Source organism: Salmo salar, chromosome 24 (assembly GCF_965601325.2).
Source record: "Salmo salar chromosome 24, fSalSal1, whole genome shotgun sequence".
NCBI classification, from domain to species: domain Eukaryota; kingdom Metazoa; phylum Chordata; class Actinopteri; order Salmoniformes; family Salmonidae; genus Salmo; species Salmo salar.
The window spans coordinates 41027880-41046664 of NC_138314.1; the positions used below are offsets into that span (position 1 = coordinate 41027880).

General features: G+C 42.9%; 1 protein-coding gene across 1 annotated transcript in view; it reads right to left on the reverse strand.

The window, feature by feature from the left end:
• opn4xb (opsin 4xb) overlaps nt 1–12825 on the reverse strand; it is a 32018-nt gene extending 19193 nt beyond the window's left edge. Inside the window, 1 exon segment of the mRNA NM_001279053.1 lies at nt 12596–12825. Within this exon segment, the coding sequence (NP_001265982.1) occupies nt 12596–12765 (170 nt within the window). The 5' untranslated portion in view covers nt 12766–12825.
• Nucleotides 12826–18785: the final 5960 nt, after the last annotated feature.

Genomic DNA, 18785 nt, shown 5'->3' on the forward strand with positions numbered 1-18785 from the left:
GCCCGGACTTGAACCCGATTGAACATCTCTGGAGAGACCTGAAAATAGCTGTGCAGCGAATCTCCCCATCCAACCTGACAGGTCTTGACAAGATCTGCAGAGAAGAATGGGAGAATATCCCCAAATATAGGTCTGTCAAGCTTGTAGCGTCATACCCAAGAAGACTAGAAGCTGTAATCGCTGCCAAAGGTGCTTCAACAAAGTACTGAGTAATGGGTCTGAATACTTATGTAAATGTGATATTTCAGTTGTTTATTTTTATTACATTAGGAAAAATGGCAAAAAAAAGGTCTGTTTTTGCTTTGTCATTATGGGGTATTGTATGTAAATTGATTCAGGAAAAAAAACAATATAATCCATTTAAGAACAAAGCTGTAGAGTAACAAAATGTGGAAAAAGTCAAGGGGTCTGAATACTTTCCGAATGCACTGTATACAGTTAGGCCATTTATAGAGTTAGCTCTAACCAAGTTAGCAAGCATGGCATTTTATTTGGACTGCACACAGGTTCAGTTGCACTAGCAAGCAATGATGCTACTTATGTGGATGGCAAATTCTAATTTCTGTGAAGACACTGAAAAGTAATTTAACACTATTGATCAGTCAGCGCAAATTTGGATTATAATGACCGAGTAGCTAACATTTGATGAGCAATTGTTTAAAATATATATATATATTTAACCTTTATTTAACCAGGTAAAACCCATTGAGGTTAAAAACCTGTTTTGTGAGGGCGACCTGGCAAGAAGGTAAAACAGGGAAACAGCAGCGTGTCCATAAAATATTACAGAAAAATACAGAATACACACAAAAGACAAAGTGTCACAAGTTAAAGATACAATTGAAGATTAGAAACAACTGTAGTTTTACAAATAGTGTTGTCAATCAGAGTCTTAAAAACAGACAAGGACACTAACTCCCCTAACTTTACAAATCTTCTGAAGTTCCGAGATGAAGGGGCATTATGGGAAAAAGATTGTTTCCCCATCTCAGTTCTAGCCTTAGGAACAGACAAGGACAGCAGCGGCTGTGAACGAAGACTATATTGTGTGACTGATCTGGTCAGCAAGGAACAGAGATACAAAGGCAGTTGTCCCATCAATGCTTTGTACACGTTAAAGTGTACCAGTGCTTTAGTCTCCTGGTGGAGAGAGAGGTCCATTGCACCATAGCATACAGATCACAGTGATCTAGCATTGGTAATACATCTTAAAGCACCATGATACACTGTGTCCAGAGTTTTCGAGGTACTTACTGAGGCCTGCATATAGACAATATCAGCATAATCCAGCACTGATTTTTTTTAAAAGTGCTTTGAACAAGATATTTTCTGACTAACATTGAAAAACAAGATTTGTTCCTGAATCCCAAACCCAATAGAAATCCAATACAACTTCAGTTTCTTGGTCAAGTTATCAATATGATGTTTAAAATTCAACTTTTCATCTAACCAAATCCCAAGATACTTATAGGAGGTGACCCTATCAATTTGCAGGCCTGTTATAGTTAAAATCTGCAAGTGACTATATCTGTTTACTTTCAGGGAATAGAAAACCATAAACTTTGTTTTCCTTTCATTAAAGCACAAGTTTCAATTGGAAAAGCTGCCTTTGAATAACATCAAAGGCCAACTGTAACAGTGTCCATTGCATGATGTACTATAAATTAGCAGCATGACAGTTTCCCAAAGTTTGGTGTTGACTATTAACTTTACATAGCTAGGTAGCTAGCTAGCTATGCTTTGTGGAAGAAGGTGGGATATAAGTTATTGTTGAGTCGTTATACACACGGGTTCCACATGAGGGCTGTATTGAAGTCATGGAACATTTTCTTCTGCAACGTGACCCTAATGAACTACCTTCCGTGCATGCATTATAACATTGGCTGAAATAGTATTCACACACAACTACTTAATGTTTCTAAATGATTTCTTTATTCAGACAAAGGGTACTGCTATGGGAACCCCCATGGCTCCTAACTATGCTCATTTGTATGTGAGTTACATGGAGAAACAGGCCATTCTCCATCATCTCAAAAATATTTTCTTGCCTAACGTTATTAGTTGGAGTTGGTACATTGATTATATTTTTGTTCTATGGAGGGGTGATGCAAAACAGCTCCAAGCATTCTATGCTTTTCTTAACTCTTGTTCTGAGCACCTGAGATTTACTATGCAATCTGATACACGTCAAATCAGTTTCCTTGATCTTATGATCTTGTGTTAGGATAATGTTCTATACACTGATCTTTACAGGAAATCTACTGATTGTAACAGTTTGTTGGGGGCTGATAGCTGTCACCCACTTCCCTTGAAAAACAGTTTGCCCTATAGCCAATTCTGTCGAATCGAAAGAATTTGCAAAAAAACGATTCCGATTTCGACAGAACTATGTCTGAGACGCAAAGAAAATTCAAGTAGAGGGGGTACAAAAATGGTCAGATTAATACTGCATTTGAGAAAATCACAAACAAATTGAGACATGATGTCTTTCAAGGACAGTCTCGCAAAAAGAAGCATTATTGCGTTCTAACTACCCGCTATTCAAAGTGCTTTGAACAAATTAAGGGAATCGTTCACAAACATTGGCACATTCTAAGATCCGATGACAGTATCTGCAATGCGTTTTTGGACCCTCCCTTGGTCGCATTCTCGCGGGGCAGAAACCTCTGAGATCAATTGGTACTCTGATTTACCACCCCAAAATACTCCCACACAACACCTATGCGCCTCTAATGGATGGAAACTACAAGTGTAATGGCTGTGCCATGATTACAGACACCGGTATGTGTCCTTTGAAACTATATAAACTAGTGACCCGCAGTGTTTGTCATTATACCCTGATGAAGACAGCTTGTCTGTTGAAACATTAGTTATTAGGTTATTAAATTATTGCCTCTGAGCTCCTAGAGTGTGAAGATCTTTTTATTTTATTTTTCAAGGGATATAAGTTATTGTCAGACAAAGTTTGGTACTGACTGTGAACTTTACTTAGCTAGCTAGCTATGCTTTGTGGAATAATGTGAGATGTAGCTACAGTAGCTAAGTTATTGTCAACATTGAGTTATTACTGGCTAACTAGTTGACTAGATAAATGGATATAGCAGGCAAGGACGTTCACTAGCTTACTTGTTTGTTTACACAGATAACTTCAGCCTTATATAAAAAAAATCTTCCTGGTCAAAATATAGTTAGCTCACTTTCCTCACTTGTTGGTTAGCTATATAAACTCAGCAAAAAAAGGAATGTCCCTTTTTCAGGACCCTGTCTTTAAAAGATAATTAGTAAAAATCCAAATAACTTCACAAATCTTCATTGTACAGTGTTTAAACAATGTTTCCCGTGCTTGTTCAATGAACCATAAACAATTAATGAACATGCACCTGTGGAACAGTTGTTAAGACACTAACATCTTACAGACGGTAGGCAATTAAGGTCACAGTTATGAAAACTTAGGACACTAAAGAGGCCTTTCTACTGACCCTGAAAAACACCAAAAGAAAGATGCCCAGGGTCCCTGCTCCTCTGCGTGAACGTGCCTTAGGCATGCTGCAAGGAGGCATGAGGACTGCAGATGTGGCCAGGGCAATAAATTGCAATGTCCGTACTGTGAGACGCCTAAGACAACGCTACAGGGAGACAGGACGGACAGCTGATTGAACCCTGACCTGTTCACCCGACGTGCTACCTGTCCCAGACCTGCTGTTTTCAACTCTCTAGAGACAGCAGGAGTGGTAGAGATACTCTGAATGATCGACTATGAAAAGCCAACTGACATTTACTACTGAGGTGCTGACCTGTTGCAACCTGGACAACCACTGTGATTATTATTATTTGACCCTGCTGGTCATCTATGAACATTTGAACATCTTGGCCATGTTCTGTTATAATCTCCACCCGGCACAGCCAGAAGAGGACTGGCCACCCATCATAGCCTGGTTCCTCTCTAGGTTTCTTCCTAGGTTCTGGCCTTTCTAGGGAGTTTTTCCTAGCCACCGTGCTTCTGCATTGTACAGCACATTGTGACATCAGCTGATGTAAGAAGGGCTTTATAAATAAATACATTTGATTGATTGATTGATCATCCTCGCAGTGGCAAACCACGTGTAACAACACCTGCACAGGATCGGTACATCCAAACATCACACCTGCGGGACAGGTACAGGATGGCAACAACAACTGCCCGCGTTACACCAGGAACGCACAATCCCTCCATCAGTGTTCAGACTGTCCGCAACAGTCTGAGAGAGGCTGGACTGAGGGCTTGTATGCCTGTTGTAAGGCAGGTCCTCACCAGACATCACCGGCAACAACGTTCCCTATGGGCACAAACCCACCCATCGCTGGACCAGACAGGACTGGCAAAAAGTGCTCTTCAGTGACGAGTAGCGGTTTTGTCTCACCGGGGGTCATGGTCAGATTTGCATTTATCGTCGAAGGAATGAGCGTTACACCGAGGCCTGTACTCTGGAGCAGGATCGATTTGGAGGTGGAGGGTCCGTCATGGTCTGGGGCGGTGTGTCACAGCATCATCGGACTGAGCTTGTTGTCATTGCAGGCAATCTCAACGCTGTGCATTACAGGGAAGACATCCTTCTCCCTCATGTGGTACCCTTCCTGCAGGCTCATCCTGACATGATCCTCCAGCATGACAATGTCACCAGCCATACTGCTCGTTCTGCTCAATCCCATTGAGCACGTCTGGGACCTGTTGGATCAGAGGGTGAGGGCTAGGGCCATTCCCCCCAGAAATGTCTGGGAACTTGCAAGTGCCTTGGTGGAAGAGTGGGGTAACATCTCACAGCAAGAACTGGCAAATCTGGTGCAGTCCACGAGGAGGAGATGCACTGCAGTACTTAATGCAGCTGGTGGCCACACTAGATACTGACTGTTACTTTTGATTTTGACCCCCTTTTGTTCAGGGACACATTATTCAATTTCTGTTAGTCACACGTCTGTGGAACTTGCTCAGTTTATGTCTCATTTACATTTACATTTTAGTCATTTAGCAGACGCTCTTATCCAGAGCGACTTACAGTAGTGAATGCATACATTTCATACAATTTCATACATTTTTTTGCTGGCCCCCCGTGGGAATCGAACCCACAACCCTGGCGTTGCAAACACCATGCTCTACCAACTGAGCTACAGTTGTTGAATCTTGTTATGTTGAATATGTTCATACAAATATTTACACAAAATAAACGCAGTTGACAGTGAGAGGACGTTTCTTTTTTTGCTGAGTTTATATATAAAATATAGCTAGCTAGCCAACATTAGCTCTGATCTGACTGGTAACTTATTCTATCTATCAAATGTATGTAGTTCTGTCCTTGAGCTGTTCTTGTCTATTGATGTTCTGTATTATGTCATGTTTCATGTTTTGTGTGGACCCCAGGAACAGTAGCTGCTGCTTTTGCAACAGCTAATGGGGATCCTAATAAAATACCAATATGTGTGGTGTAACATTACGTTAGCTAGTTGGCTAACATTACAGCTGCTGGCTAGCTGCGTACCTAACGTTGGCCAATCAAAACAAAACCACATTCAGCTCACTAACAACAACTGACCCATTTTTCAAGTTGGACAATTATATGTATGCATTTATTGATTTATTATATACACTGCTCAAAAAATAAAGGGAACACTTAAACAACACATCCTAGATCTGAATGAAAGAAATAATCTTATTAAATACTTCTTTCTTTACATAGTTGAATGTGCTGACAACAAAATCACACAAAAATAATCAATGGAAATCCAATTTATCAACCCATGGAGGTCTGTATTTGGAGTCACACTCAAAATTAAAGTGGAAAACCACACTACAGGCTGATGCAACTTTGATGTAATGTCGTTAAAACAAGTCAAAATGAGGCTCAGTAGTGTGTGTGGCCTCCACGTGCCTGTATGACCTCCCTACAACGCCTGGGCATGCTCCTGATGAGGTGGCGGATGGTCTCCTGAGGAATCTCCTCCCAGACCTGGACTAAAGCATCCGCCAACTCCTGGACAGTCTGTGGTGCAACGTGGCATTGGTGGATGGAGCGAGACATGATGTCCCAGATGTGCTCAATTGGATTCAGGTCTGGGGAACGGGCGGGCCAGTCCATAGCATCAATGTCTTCCTCTTGCAGGAACTGCTGACACACTCCAGCCACATGAGGTCTAGCATTGTCTTGCATTAGGAGGAACCCAGGGCCAACCGCACCAGCATATGGTCTCACAAGAGGTCTGAGGATCTCATCTCGGTACCTAATGGCAGTCAGGCTACCTCTGGCGTGCACATGGAGGGCTGTGCGGCCCCCCAAAGAAATGCCACCCCACACCATGACTGACCCACCGCCAAACCGGTCATGCTGGAGGATGTTGCAGGCAGCAGAACGTTCTCCACGGCATCTCCAGACTCTGTCACGTCTGTCACGTGCTCAGTGTGAACCTGCTTTCATCTGTGAAGAGCACAGGGCGCCAGTGGCGAATTTCCCAATCTTGGTGTTCTCTGGCAAATGCCAAACGTCCTGCACGGTGTTGGGCTGTAAGCACAACCCCCACCTGTGGATGTCGGGCCCTCATACCACCCTCATGGAGTCTGTTTCTGACCGTTTGAGCAGACACATGCACATTTGTGGCCTGCTGGAGGTCCTTTTGCAGGGCTCTGGCAGTGCTTCTCCTGCTCCTCCTTGCACAAAGGCGGAGGTAGCGGTCCTGCGGCTGGGTTGTTGCCCTCCTACGGCCTCCTCCACGTCTCCTGATGTACTGGCCTGTCTCCTGGTAGCGCCTCCATGCTCTGGACACTACGCTGACAGACACAGCAAACCTTCTTGCCACAGCTCGCATTGATGCGCCATCCTGGATGAGCTGCACTACCTGAGCCACTTGTGTGGGTTGTAGACTCCGTCTCATGCTACCACTAGAGTGAAAGCACCGCCAGCATTCAAAAGTGACCAAAACATCAGCCAGGAAGCATAGGAACTGAGAAGTGGTCTGTGGTTACCACCTGCAGAACCACTCCTTTATTGGGGGTGTCTTGCTAATTGCCTATAATTTCCACCTGTTGTCTATTCCATTTGCACAACAGCATGTGAAATTTATTGTCAATCAGTGTTGCTTCCAAAGTGGACAGTTTGATTTCACAGAAGTGTGATTGACTTGGAGTTACATTGTGTTGTTTAAGTGTTCCCTTTATTTTTTGGAGCAGTATATTTTAGCAATAACATTTAATTTTCAAACTTAAGTAGATTTAAAACCAAATACTTTTAGACTTTTACTCAAGTAGTATTTTACTGGGTGACTTTCCCTTTTACTTGAGTCATTAGCTTTTAAAGTATATTTACTTTTACTCAGGTATGAAAATTGGGTACTTTTTCCACCACTGGATATAAGGAGAAAGGGCCATACATGTTATTACATTTGGTCAAGAAAAGTTGGTCATGCATGATAAGATTATGCTCTGATCCAGAAAGAGTATTGCCGCCCTACTCTTCCCCTGGTCTTGTCAATTATTTTATTGAAGTTAATTGATTTCTGAAATTAGGTCAGGTCCCAAGGTAGAAGGTATTACCGAAAGCTTTTATATTTCAGCTCTCCTCCAGATTAAATGGCCTCTTCGAACAATTGTTCCATACATGGTTCTGCATGCATTCATTAAGTCAGAACACAGTCACGTACGTATATACTGCTGTTTATTATCCATGTACAGTGCATTGTACCATTTTTCTGTCCTGCTAAGCATTCAAAATGTAATGAGTACTTTTGGGTGTCAGGGAAAATGTATGTAGTAAAAAGTACATTCTTTTCATTAGGAATGTAGTTGAGTATTTTTTTTGTTTTTTTATTTCACCTTTATTTAACCAGGTAGGCCAGTTGAGAACAAGTTCTCATTTACAACTGCGACCTGGCCAAGATAAAGCAAAGCAGTGCGACACAAACAACAACACATGGAATAAACAAACGTACAGTCAATAACATAATAGGGGGAAAAAATCTATATACAGTGTGTGCAAATGAGGTGAGATTAGGGAGGTAAGGCAATAAATAGGCCGTAGTGGCGAAATAATTACAATTTAGCAATTAAATACTGGAGTGATAGATGTGCAGAAGATGAATGTGCAAGTAGAGATACTGGGTGCAAAAAAGCAAAAAATAAATAAATAAATAACAATATGGGGATGAGGTAGTTGGATGGGCTATTTACAGATGGGCTATGTACAGATGCAGTGATCTGTGAGCTGCTTTGACAGCTGATGCTTAAAGTTAGTGAGGGAGATATGAGTCTCCAGCTTCAGTGATTTGGTTTGACGACGAACATGGCGACGAATATGAAGCGAGGGCCAGCCAACGAGAGCATACAGGTCGCAGTGGTGGGTAGTATATGGGGCTTTAGTTAAGTAAAGTACAACTATTCCAAAAAACTACTTAAACAGCACTTTAAAGTATTTTTACTTAAGTACTTTACCCCACTGCTTATAACAGGCAATAGTAGCAATGGCTACCAGACCTGGGTTCAACTACTATTTACTGTATTTAAGTAATTATTTAGACTACGTTTGTTTTAAAATACTAGTAGTTAAATGTTGGAATGTATTTACAACTACTTCAAGTACTAATACATACTGTTATACATGAACATAAATACATACTGTTATTCATAAACATTCATACATACTGTTAGACATAAACATAAATACATCATGTTATACATAAACCTACACATGTATTTGAACCCAGGTCTGAAATGTATCGGGGATGTTTTATGGGCTTCTGACCACATCTGCTATTTTGTGTATTTTTTTGCACTGCCCATAACTTTTTTTGTACATAATGTTTCCGCAATCATTTCCTTTGACCAAAAAGAGCTTCTGGACATCAGAACAGTGATCACTAACCTCAATTTGGACGAAGATTTCTACTTCAACGAGGCGTCAGCACAGGACATACTGCTCACTCCGGACCAGGCCCTGATCCCCGACACTCGGAAGAGAAAGAGACTGTGACATAAAGGCTGACGTGCGGGTTGATTAAACTACAGCGATGAGTAAATAATCCACCTCTACCCTCTGTTCTGTTGGCGAATGTACAATCGCTGGAGAACAAACTGGACAAGCTCCATTTGAGACTATCCTATCAACAGGACCTGAAGAACTGCAATATCCTATGTTTCTCTGAAACTTGGCTGAGGAAGGACTGAAGCTGTTTTTTCTATGCATCGGCAGGACAGAACAGTAGACCATACTATTTACCAAGAGAGTTTTCATCTATAGTATATTTTTCGTAACTGTCATCACAAACCGATGATGGCACTCAACGAGCTGTATAGGGCCATAAGCAAACAAGAAAATGCTCATCCAGAGGAGGCGATCCTAGTGGCCGGTGATTTTAATGCAGGAAAACTGAAATCCGTTTAACCTTATTTCTACCAGCATGTCACCTGTGCAACTAGAGGTAAAAAAAACTCTAGATCACATTTACTCCACACACAGAGACACATACAAAGCTCTCCCTCACCCTCCATTTGGCAAATCTGACCAAAACTCTATCCTCCTGATTCCTGCTTACAAGCAAAAACTCAGACAGGAAGTACCAGTGACACACTCAATAGGGAAGTGGTCCAGTGAAGTGGATGCTAAGCTACAGGACTTTCGCTAGTACAGACTGGAATATGTTCTAGGACTCATCCGATGGTATTGAGGAGTTTACCACATCAGTCACTGGCTTCATCAATAAGTGCATCAACGATGTAATCCCTACAGTGACCGTACATACATATCCCAACCAGAAGCCATGGATTACAGTCAAAATCCGCATTGAGCTAAAGGCTAGAGCTGCCGCTTCTAAGGAGCGGGACACAAATCCGGACGCTTATAAAAAATCCTGCTACGCCTTCTTGACGAACCATCAAACAGGCAAAGCATCAATACAGGACTAAGATCAAATCTTACTACTCAAGCTCTGATGCACAGATTATAATGGGAAACACAGCCACAAGCTGCCCAGGGACGCGTGCCTACAGACAAACTAAATGTATTCTATGCTCGATTCGAGGAAGCAAAACTGAACCATGGGTGAGAGCACCAGCTGTTCCGGACGACTGTGTGATCATGCTCTCCATAGCCGATGTAAGTCCTTTAAACAGGTTGACATTCACAAGGCCGCAGGGCCAGACGAATTACCAGGACGCATACTCAGAGCATGCGTTGACCAGCTAGCAAGTGTCTTCACTGACATTTTCAACCTCTCCCTGACCCAGTCTGTAATACCTACATGTTTCAGGCAGACAACCATAGTCCCTGTGCCCGAGAACACCATGGTAACCTGTGTAAATGATTCTTGCCCCGTAGTACTCACATCTGTAGCCATGAAATACTTTGAAAGGCTGGTCAAGGCTCATATCAAGACCATCATCCCAGACACCCTAGACACAATTCAATTCACATACTGCCCCAACAGACACAATCTCTATTGCACTCCACTCTGCCCGACAGTGGTAGCCTGGTCACCGACTACGATGAGACAGCCTATATGTAGGAAGTCTGAGACCTGGCAGTGTGGTGCCAGGACAACAACCTCTGCCTCAATGTCAGCAAGACAAATGAGTTGATCGTGGACTACAGGAAACGGAGGGTCGAGCACACCCCCATTCACATCAATGAGGCTGTAGGGGAGTGGGTCGAGAGCTTCAAGTTTCTCAGTGGCCACATCCTTAAGGACCTATCATGGTCCAAACACACCAACACAGTCGTGAAGAGGGCTCCTCTTCCAGGAGGCTGAAAAGATATGGCATGGGCCTTCAGATCCTCTAAAAGTTCTACAGCTGCACCATTGAGTGAATCTTGACTGGCTGCATCACTGCTTGGTATGGCAACTGCTTGGCTTCTGACCGCAAGGCACTACAGAGGGTAGTGCGTAAGGCCCAGTACATCACTGGGGCCAATCTATCTGCCATCCAGGACCTCTACACCAGGTGGTGTCAGAGAAAGGCCTTTTTTGACTCATCACATATGCTGCTGCTACTGTTTACTATCTGTGACTTTATTCCTAGTTATATGTACACACAGTATATCTAATGATGCTACAATTCTAAAATCAGTCTAGACAGCCTGTTTTTTTTGTCCCAAAACAATTGGTTCTATTGACACCTGAGTGTAATGAATTAATAAATTACACTAATAAGTAAGTGTTTAATGACAACTTGAATAATTGATCATGTCTGAAAATGATTGATGAGTCTAGTTATAAGAATAGACCGAAGACTTAGAATTCTAGCAATACAAGACAATGACAAGTTGACTACACATTACAAAATGTCCCTGTAAATTTACATAACATACTGGTAACAGAGTTGCCAGCTACATTGTAATTTTGTTTTATAGCAGGGGTGCTGTACTATGTTTTACAGTAAGAAAAACAGTCCTGTGATATGCAATGCAGCATATTACTTTGCTCTATAAAGAAAAAATTAAATTGGACCAGGACAAAGTGTAAACCATAAATATTGTTAGGCCTGCTGTTTTTTTTACCCTTAAAATATGTGTTGGGCAGGGAACAAAATGTAAGCCTATTCCCTCTAAAGTCCAGCAATGCAATTTTAAAAATATCCAAGTAACTTATGGCAAAATCAAATGCAACAGTCATGTTTATGCCCCGGGAGGCTTTTTTCCTCCTTTTTCAGGAACTGTTAACTGTTAACTGGACTTCATCTCTCCTCAGTGAGTCAACGTTGCGTTGTGCATTTTTGGACTTTAAATTCATGATATACAGAATGTAACTTATAAATGCCTCATGAGCTTAGTTCAACTGTCGTACCTCAAAATATAAAATATAAGCTTGTTTTACCTCAATGTATATGTCAATGTAAATGCAAACAAACACTGCATATCCTCAAAACATGGTAAAAAACTATAGTTTTGATGTCATGGATGGTCAGTCCTTGCATCCATAGCTCTGTCTATGAATCTGAGAGTGGTTACATTTTTACAGCCCCATCCCTCAGGTTTTTACCAAAACAGAGGCGTGGTGCCGAATTGTTATGGTTTGAACTGCAGATTGCCTCTTTAAGCTTCCATAAATGGAGCACAGAGAGCAGCTGTGGCTACAGGCAAATGGAGTGCACAAACAACTGCAATTCAGTCAGCAGCCAGAGCTTATCGTGCTGAGTTTTCTTTATTTAGGTCCTGTCCCCAGGAGTACAATTCAAATAGATTTTCTAAATTCGGCGTCATATGGAAAATCATTAGACAGCACACCACACTGCACGCACCATTATCTTGCTCTACCTGTTGCATACCCCATATTGCAATGTTCATTCAGTCCCTTTCATTCCTTGAAAATGACCACATTTGGCTCCCATGCTCTCACTTGGTAACATCAATAGAAATGAACAAGACCACTGAGGCCAAATCAATTCTAACTAACAGAGAATGAAGTAAATATTACACAATGTTGACAAACAATGCCCCCTGAAAACTTTGAAAGAGCTCCTAATAATATTTCATTGAATTTGATAGACCAAAAAAAGACCACAGCATTATATTCTCCTCTCTGAGTGACTGTAAACCTGTAGCAAATCGTCCCCCATGCTTTCCCTCAGCCAGTCACTAACCTCCAGAAAGCGAACATGACCAATGCGTTCCCTGTCACCCCCAGTGTTCCAATGATACACACGAAGAAGGCCACGATGTAGTGGACATGGTCTGGGACGTCCACCTTCTTGAAGAAGCTGTGTTGGACTTGATGCTGCTCCTCCATGTTTCTTGCCTGGCCCTGGACCATGGGGGTACCAGCATCTGTCCAGTCCACTCCAACGTGCCCCAGCTCCCTCTCGCTGGCTCTAGTCGCACTCTCTCCCTCTCTCAAACTCCCCCCTCTCCTTTTCTTTATCTCTCTCTCTCTCTCTCTCTCACACACACAACCACTCTTTGTCTCCATCTGTCTCCCTCTCTGTCTCTCTATCTCAGTCCCTCCCCTCTTTCTCATCTCTCTCTTTCTGTCTTTCTCGCTCTCCCAGCCACCTCACGCGAAGCAGATTCAGTCCCATCACTGTGTGCTATTATGTCAGACCCATAATGTCATCCACCAGCTACAGGCAGCAGGCAGGCAGCAGTAGCCCGGACACAGACAGGCAACAACCCTAACCCTAGCCCAATGACCCTAACCGTAGCTCAATGACCCTAACCGTAGCCCAACGACCCTAACCTGAGCTCAACGACCCTAGCCCAACGACCCTAACCCTATCCCAATAACCCTAGCCCAACGACCCTAGCCTCAATGACCCTAGCCCAACCACCCTAACCCTAGCCCAACATCCCTAGCCCAATGACCCTAACCCTAGCCCAACCACCCTAGCCCAATGCCCCTAATCCTAGCCCAATGACCCTAACCCTAGCCCAATGACCCAAGCCCAATGACCCTAACCCTAGCCCAATGACCCAAGCCCAATGACCCTAACCCTAGCCCAATGACCCAAGCCCAATGACCCTAACCCTAGCCCAATGACCCAAGCCCAATGACCCTAACCCTAGCCCAATGACCCAAGCCCAATGACCCTAACCCTAGCCCAATGACGGTAAACCTAGCTTTTTGTGCGACCTGACCAAATTCACATAGAAATTTGAGTTATAGATCTGTCATTCTCATTGAAAGCAAGTCTAGGAAGCGGTAGATCTGTTCTATGTGCACTTCCTGTTTTTAAGTTTTGTTTTTGCATCTTTTACTTTCAGTTTTGTACACCAGCTTCAAACAGCTGGGAATACAATATTTTTGGTTATGGAAAAGGTATTTCACAACAGTTTCGATTGTATATCAATTTTCTACAATATTCTTACTTGTTTTGTCACATTAACTGAAATTAGGCAAACTACTTGAATTTGAGCAACCAGGAAATGTGGGTGCAATTTCCGCATAGTGCACCTTTAATATACACAATATTTATACACAAGTATGTGGACACCCCTTCAAATGAGTTGCTGTTCGGGACCGCTGTGTGCTGAAGCGTGTAAAAATCGTCTGTTCTTGGTTGCAACACTCACTACCGAGTTCCCAAGAGACCCATGACCTCAACCCTATTGAACACCTTTGGGATGAATCTGACTGTGATCCAGGCCTAATCACCCAACATCAGTGCCCAACCTCACTAATGCTCTTGTGGCTGAATAGAATCAAGTCCTCGCAGCAATGTTCCAACATCTAGTGGAAAGCCTTCTCAGAAGAGTGGAGGCTGTTCATAGCACCAAAGGAGGGACCAACTCCATATTAACACCCATGATTTTGGAATGAGATGTTTGATGAGCAGGTATCCACATACTTTTTGGTAATGTAGTGTATCTGAATATAGTTACTTAATGTGATTGTGTGGTCATTACTCAAACCAATAGTCACAGTGACCCTGAAAGTCTGTATCACAACCAGCTGTGATTGGGAGTCCAATAGTGTAGGGCATTGACCCAGCATAGTCTGCGTTTGGTCCGTGTAGGCGTCATTGTAAATAAGAATTTGTTGTTAACTGACTAGCCTAGTTAAATAAAGGTGTGTATATATATAGATATATGTGAAAGGCAGCGGTTCCCAAACTGAGGGTCGCGACCCCATATTATAATACCTTACACATCTAAATGAAAATGATTCAAATCTAAAAGATCTAATTCAGCCAGAGAGCGCCCTCAGATCATGGGATAAGAACGTACTTTATGGTTGCACTTGAATCATTCCCACAGTGAATGGCTAGGCCCGCTACGCTATGAAACCACACACTATTGCAGAGACTTGATATTACCGGCCGCAATTGATATGGTGAAAACAATGTGTGGGGGAGGCAGAGGCACAGAAACTCCTATGAATACCTTTGTCAGATAACACTGTTATACGAAGAATGTATGCTATTGTTAGCAATCAAGAGGAAACTCTGACTGAATGACTCAAAACAACCCCGGTTTATGCTCTCCAAATGGACGTTAGCTGTGAGGGCCGAGATGCCCATGCATAGACTTTAGTTCGCGATACATGTCGGGGGATGCTACTCACGAGGACATATTTTTCTTTCTCACGATTCCCGAGCATGAAACGGCACAGGGGATGTTCAATGTGCTGTGTGGCTATATTGACGAAAAACAGATTCCATGAGATCGAATGGTGGGCTTTTGCACAGATGGGCCTCCATCTGGAGGCTTGGCTTCCTATTTCGCAACAAAGCATCTTTCACTCATGCTGCCAAACATACCCTCGTAAAACTGACCATCCTACCGATCCTCGACTTCGGCGATGTCATTTACAAAATAGCCTCCAATACCCTACTCAATAAATTGGATGCAGTCTATCACAGTGCCATCCGTTTTGTCAGCAAAGCCCCATATACTACCCACCACTGCAACCTGTACGCTCTCGTTGGCTGGCCCTCGCTTCATACTCGTTGCCAAACCCACTGGCTCCAGGTCATCTACAAGACCCTGCTAGGTAAAGTCCCCCCTTATCTCAGCTCACTGGTCACCATAGCAGCACCCACCTGTAGCACGCGCTCCAGCAGGTATATCTCTCTGGTCACCCCCAAAGCCAATTCCTCCTTCGGCCGCCTCTCCTTCCAGTTCTCTGCTGCCAATGACTGGAACGAACTACAAAAAATCGAAAAAACTGGAAACACTTATCTCCCTCACTAGCTTTAAGCACCAGCTGTCAGAGCAGCTCACAGATCACTGCACCTGTACATAGCCCATCTATAATTTTGCCAACAACTACCCCTTCCCCTACTGTATTTATTTATTTATTTATTTTGCTCCTTTGCACCCCATTATTTATATTTCTACTTTGCACTTTCTTCCACTGCAAATCTACCATTCCAGTGTTTTACTTGCTATATTGTATTTACTTCGCCACCATGGCCTTTTTTGCCTTTACCTCCCTTATCTCACCTCATTTGCGCACATTGTATATAGACTTATTTTTCTACTATATTAATGACTGTAGGTTTGTTTTACTCCATGTGTAACTCTGTGTTGTTGTATGTGTTGAACTGCTTTGCTTTATCTTGGCCAGGTCGCAATTGTAAATGAGAATTTGTTGTCAATTTGCCTACCTGGTTAAATAAAGGTGAAATACAAATAAAATAAATAAAAATCTATGGTGGGACGGCGGTCAAGCCTCTGCACTCTAGTTATGACTGAGTCTCCCTCTGCCATATAGACGCATTGTCTGATAGATAGCAATTGGCGGCAAAAGAGTTGAGTACAGAACTCGGAGAGATTATTAAAAAAAATAAAAAATTAAGAATTATTTTTATTTTCATTTCACATTCAAATACAATTACAAATTCAGTGCATTGCTCGGAGAGATACTGCAGCTGCGCGCACGCCTTTTCGCAAAACTATGTGGCGTAATGGCATCAGACCATGACAATGTTCTATTTCGCTTGGTGGTTATCGAGGGGGAGTGTTGGAAAGATTTTTCACATTGACAGAGAAACTGTTGTCATTCTCAATGGATGTATAAAAAACCCAGACTTGGTTGACTTTCTGTGTAATGAAAAGAAAATGTGACATATTTGGGGAACTGAACGAACTGGACGCACAGCATGCAGGGAAAATACAAAAACATTTTACAGATGAGTGACCGAATCAGTGGATTCAGAGGAAAGAATTCTTATTGGAGAGTCTTTCAAACGCGAACCCCTTTCCCTCGGCGATGCATGTTCCTAACAGAAAACAGCATCAGTATGTGTCCCACACGAGTGATGACTGCTCACCTCCAACGCTTGGAAGCGCACTTTAGGACCTACTTCCCAATCCGTTTGACTGTGATCCTGGCTCAGTTGACATGCCGGTAAGTGAAATCGAACAGCTGATCGAGCTGTCATTTGACCAAATGCATTCACGGGTCACTACGGAATCTTGGTCACTGACTCAAATGGAATAATACCCTCTGAGCATTAAATGCCGCGTTCAAAACAACTTGGAAAACAATTCAATTCAAGGCGTTTTTTAAATGTATTTATTTATTTCATCATTATTTAACCAGGTAGGCAAGTTGAGAACAAGTTCTCATTTACAATTGCGACCTGGCCAAGATAAAGCAAAGCAGTTCGATACATACAACAACACAGAGTTACACATGCTGTCAATAATACATTTTTTTTTTTTTACATTTTAGTCATTTAGCAGACGCTCTTATCTAGAGCGACAAACAGTAGTGAATGCATACATTTCATTTCATGCATTTTTTTTTTGTACTGGCCCCCGTGGGAATCAAACCCACAACCCTGGCGTTGCAAACACCCTGTGGCTCAGTAGAAAAATAAGTCTATATACAAAGTGAGCAAATGAGGTGAGATAAGGGAGGTAAAGGCAAAAAAGGCCATGGTGGCAAAGTAAATACAATATAGCAAGTAAAACACTGAAATGGTAGACTTATAGTGGAAGAAAGTGCAAAGTAGATATAGAAATAATGGGGTGCAAAGGAGCAAAATAAATAAATACAGTAGGAGAAGGTGTAGTTGTTGGGGCTAAATTATAGATGGGCTATGTACAGGTGCAGTGATCTGTGAGCTGCTCTGACAGCTGGTGCTTAAATCTAGTGAGGGAGACAAGTGTTTCCAGTTTCAGAGATTTTTGTAGTTCGTTCCAGTCATTGGCAGCAGAGAACTGGAAGGAGAGACGGCCAAAGGAGGAATTGGCTTTGGGGGTGACCAGAGAGATATACCTGCTGGAGCGCGTGCTACAGGTGGGTGCTGCTATGGTGACCAGTGAGCTGAGATAAGGGGGGACTTTACCTAGCAGGGTCTTGTAGATGACCTGGAGCCAGTGGGTTTGGCCACGAGTATGAAGCGGGGGCCAGCCAACGAGAGCGTACAGGTTGCAGTGGTGGGTAGTATATGGGGCTTTGGTGACAAAACGGATGGCACTGTGATCGACTGCATCCAGTTTATTGAGTAGGGTATTGGAGGCTATTTTGTAAATGACATCGCTGAAGTCAAGGATCGGTAGGATAATCAGTTTTACGAGGGTATGTTTGGCAGCATGAGTGAAGGATGCTTTGTTGCAAAATAGGAAGCCAACTCTAGATTTAACTTTGGATTGGAGATGTTTGATGTGAGTCTGGAAGGAGAGTTTACAGTCTAACCAGACACCTAGGTATTTGTAGTTGTCCACATATTCTAAGTCAGAACCGTCCAGAGTAGTGATGCTGGACGGGCGGGCAGGTGCAGGCAGCGATCGGTTGAAGAGCATGCATTTAGTTTTACTTGTATTTAAGAGCGGTTGGAGGCCACGGAAGGAGAGTTGTATGGCATTGAAGCTTGTCTGGAGGGTTGTTAACACAGTGTCCAAAGAAGGGCAAGAAGTATACAGAATGGTGTCGCCTGCGTAGAGGTGGATCAGAGACTCACCAGCAGCAAGAGCAACATCATTGATGTATACAGAGAAAAGAGTTGACCCAAGAATTGAACCCTGTGGCACCCCATAGAGACTGCCAGAGGCCTGGACAACAGGCCATCTGATTTGACATATTGAACTCGATCAGAGAAGTAGTTGGTGAACCAGGCAAGGCAATCATTTGAGAAACCAAGGCTATTGAGTCTGCCAATGAGGATGTGGTGATTGACAGAGTCGAAAGCCTTGGCCAGGTCAATGAATACGGCAGCACAGTATTGTTTCTTATCGATGGCGGTTACGATATCGTTTAGGACCTTGAGCATGGCTGAGGTGCACCCATGACCAGCTCTGAAACCAGATTGCATAGCGGAGAAGGTGCGGTGGGATTGAAAATGGTCGGTAATCTGTTTGTTGACTTGGCTTTCGAAGACCTTAGAA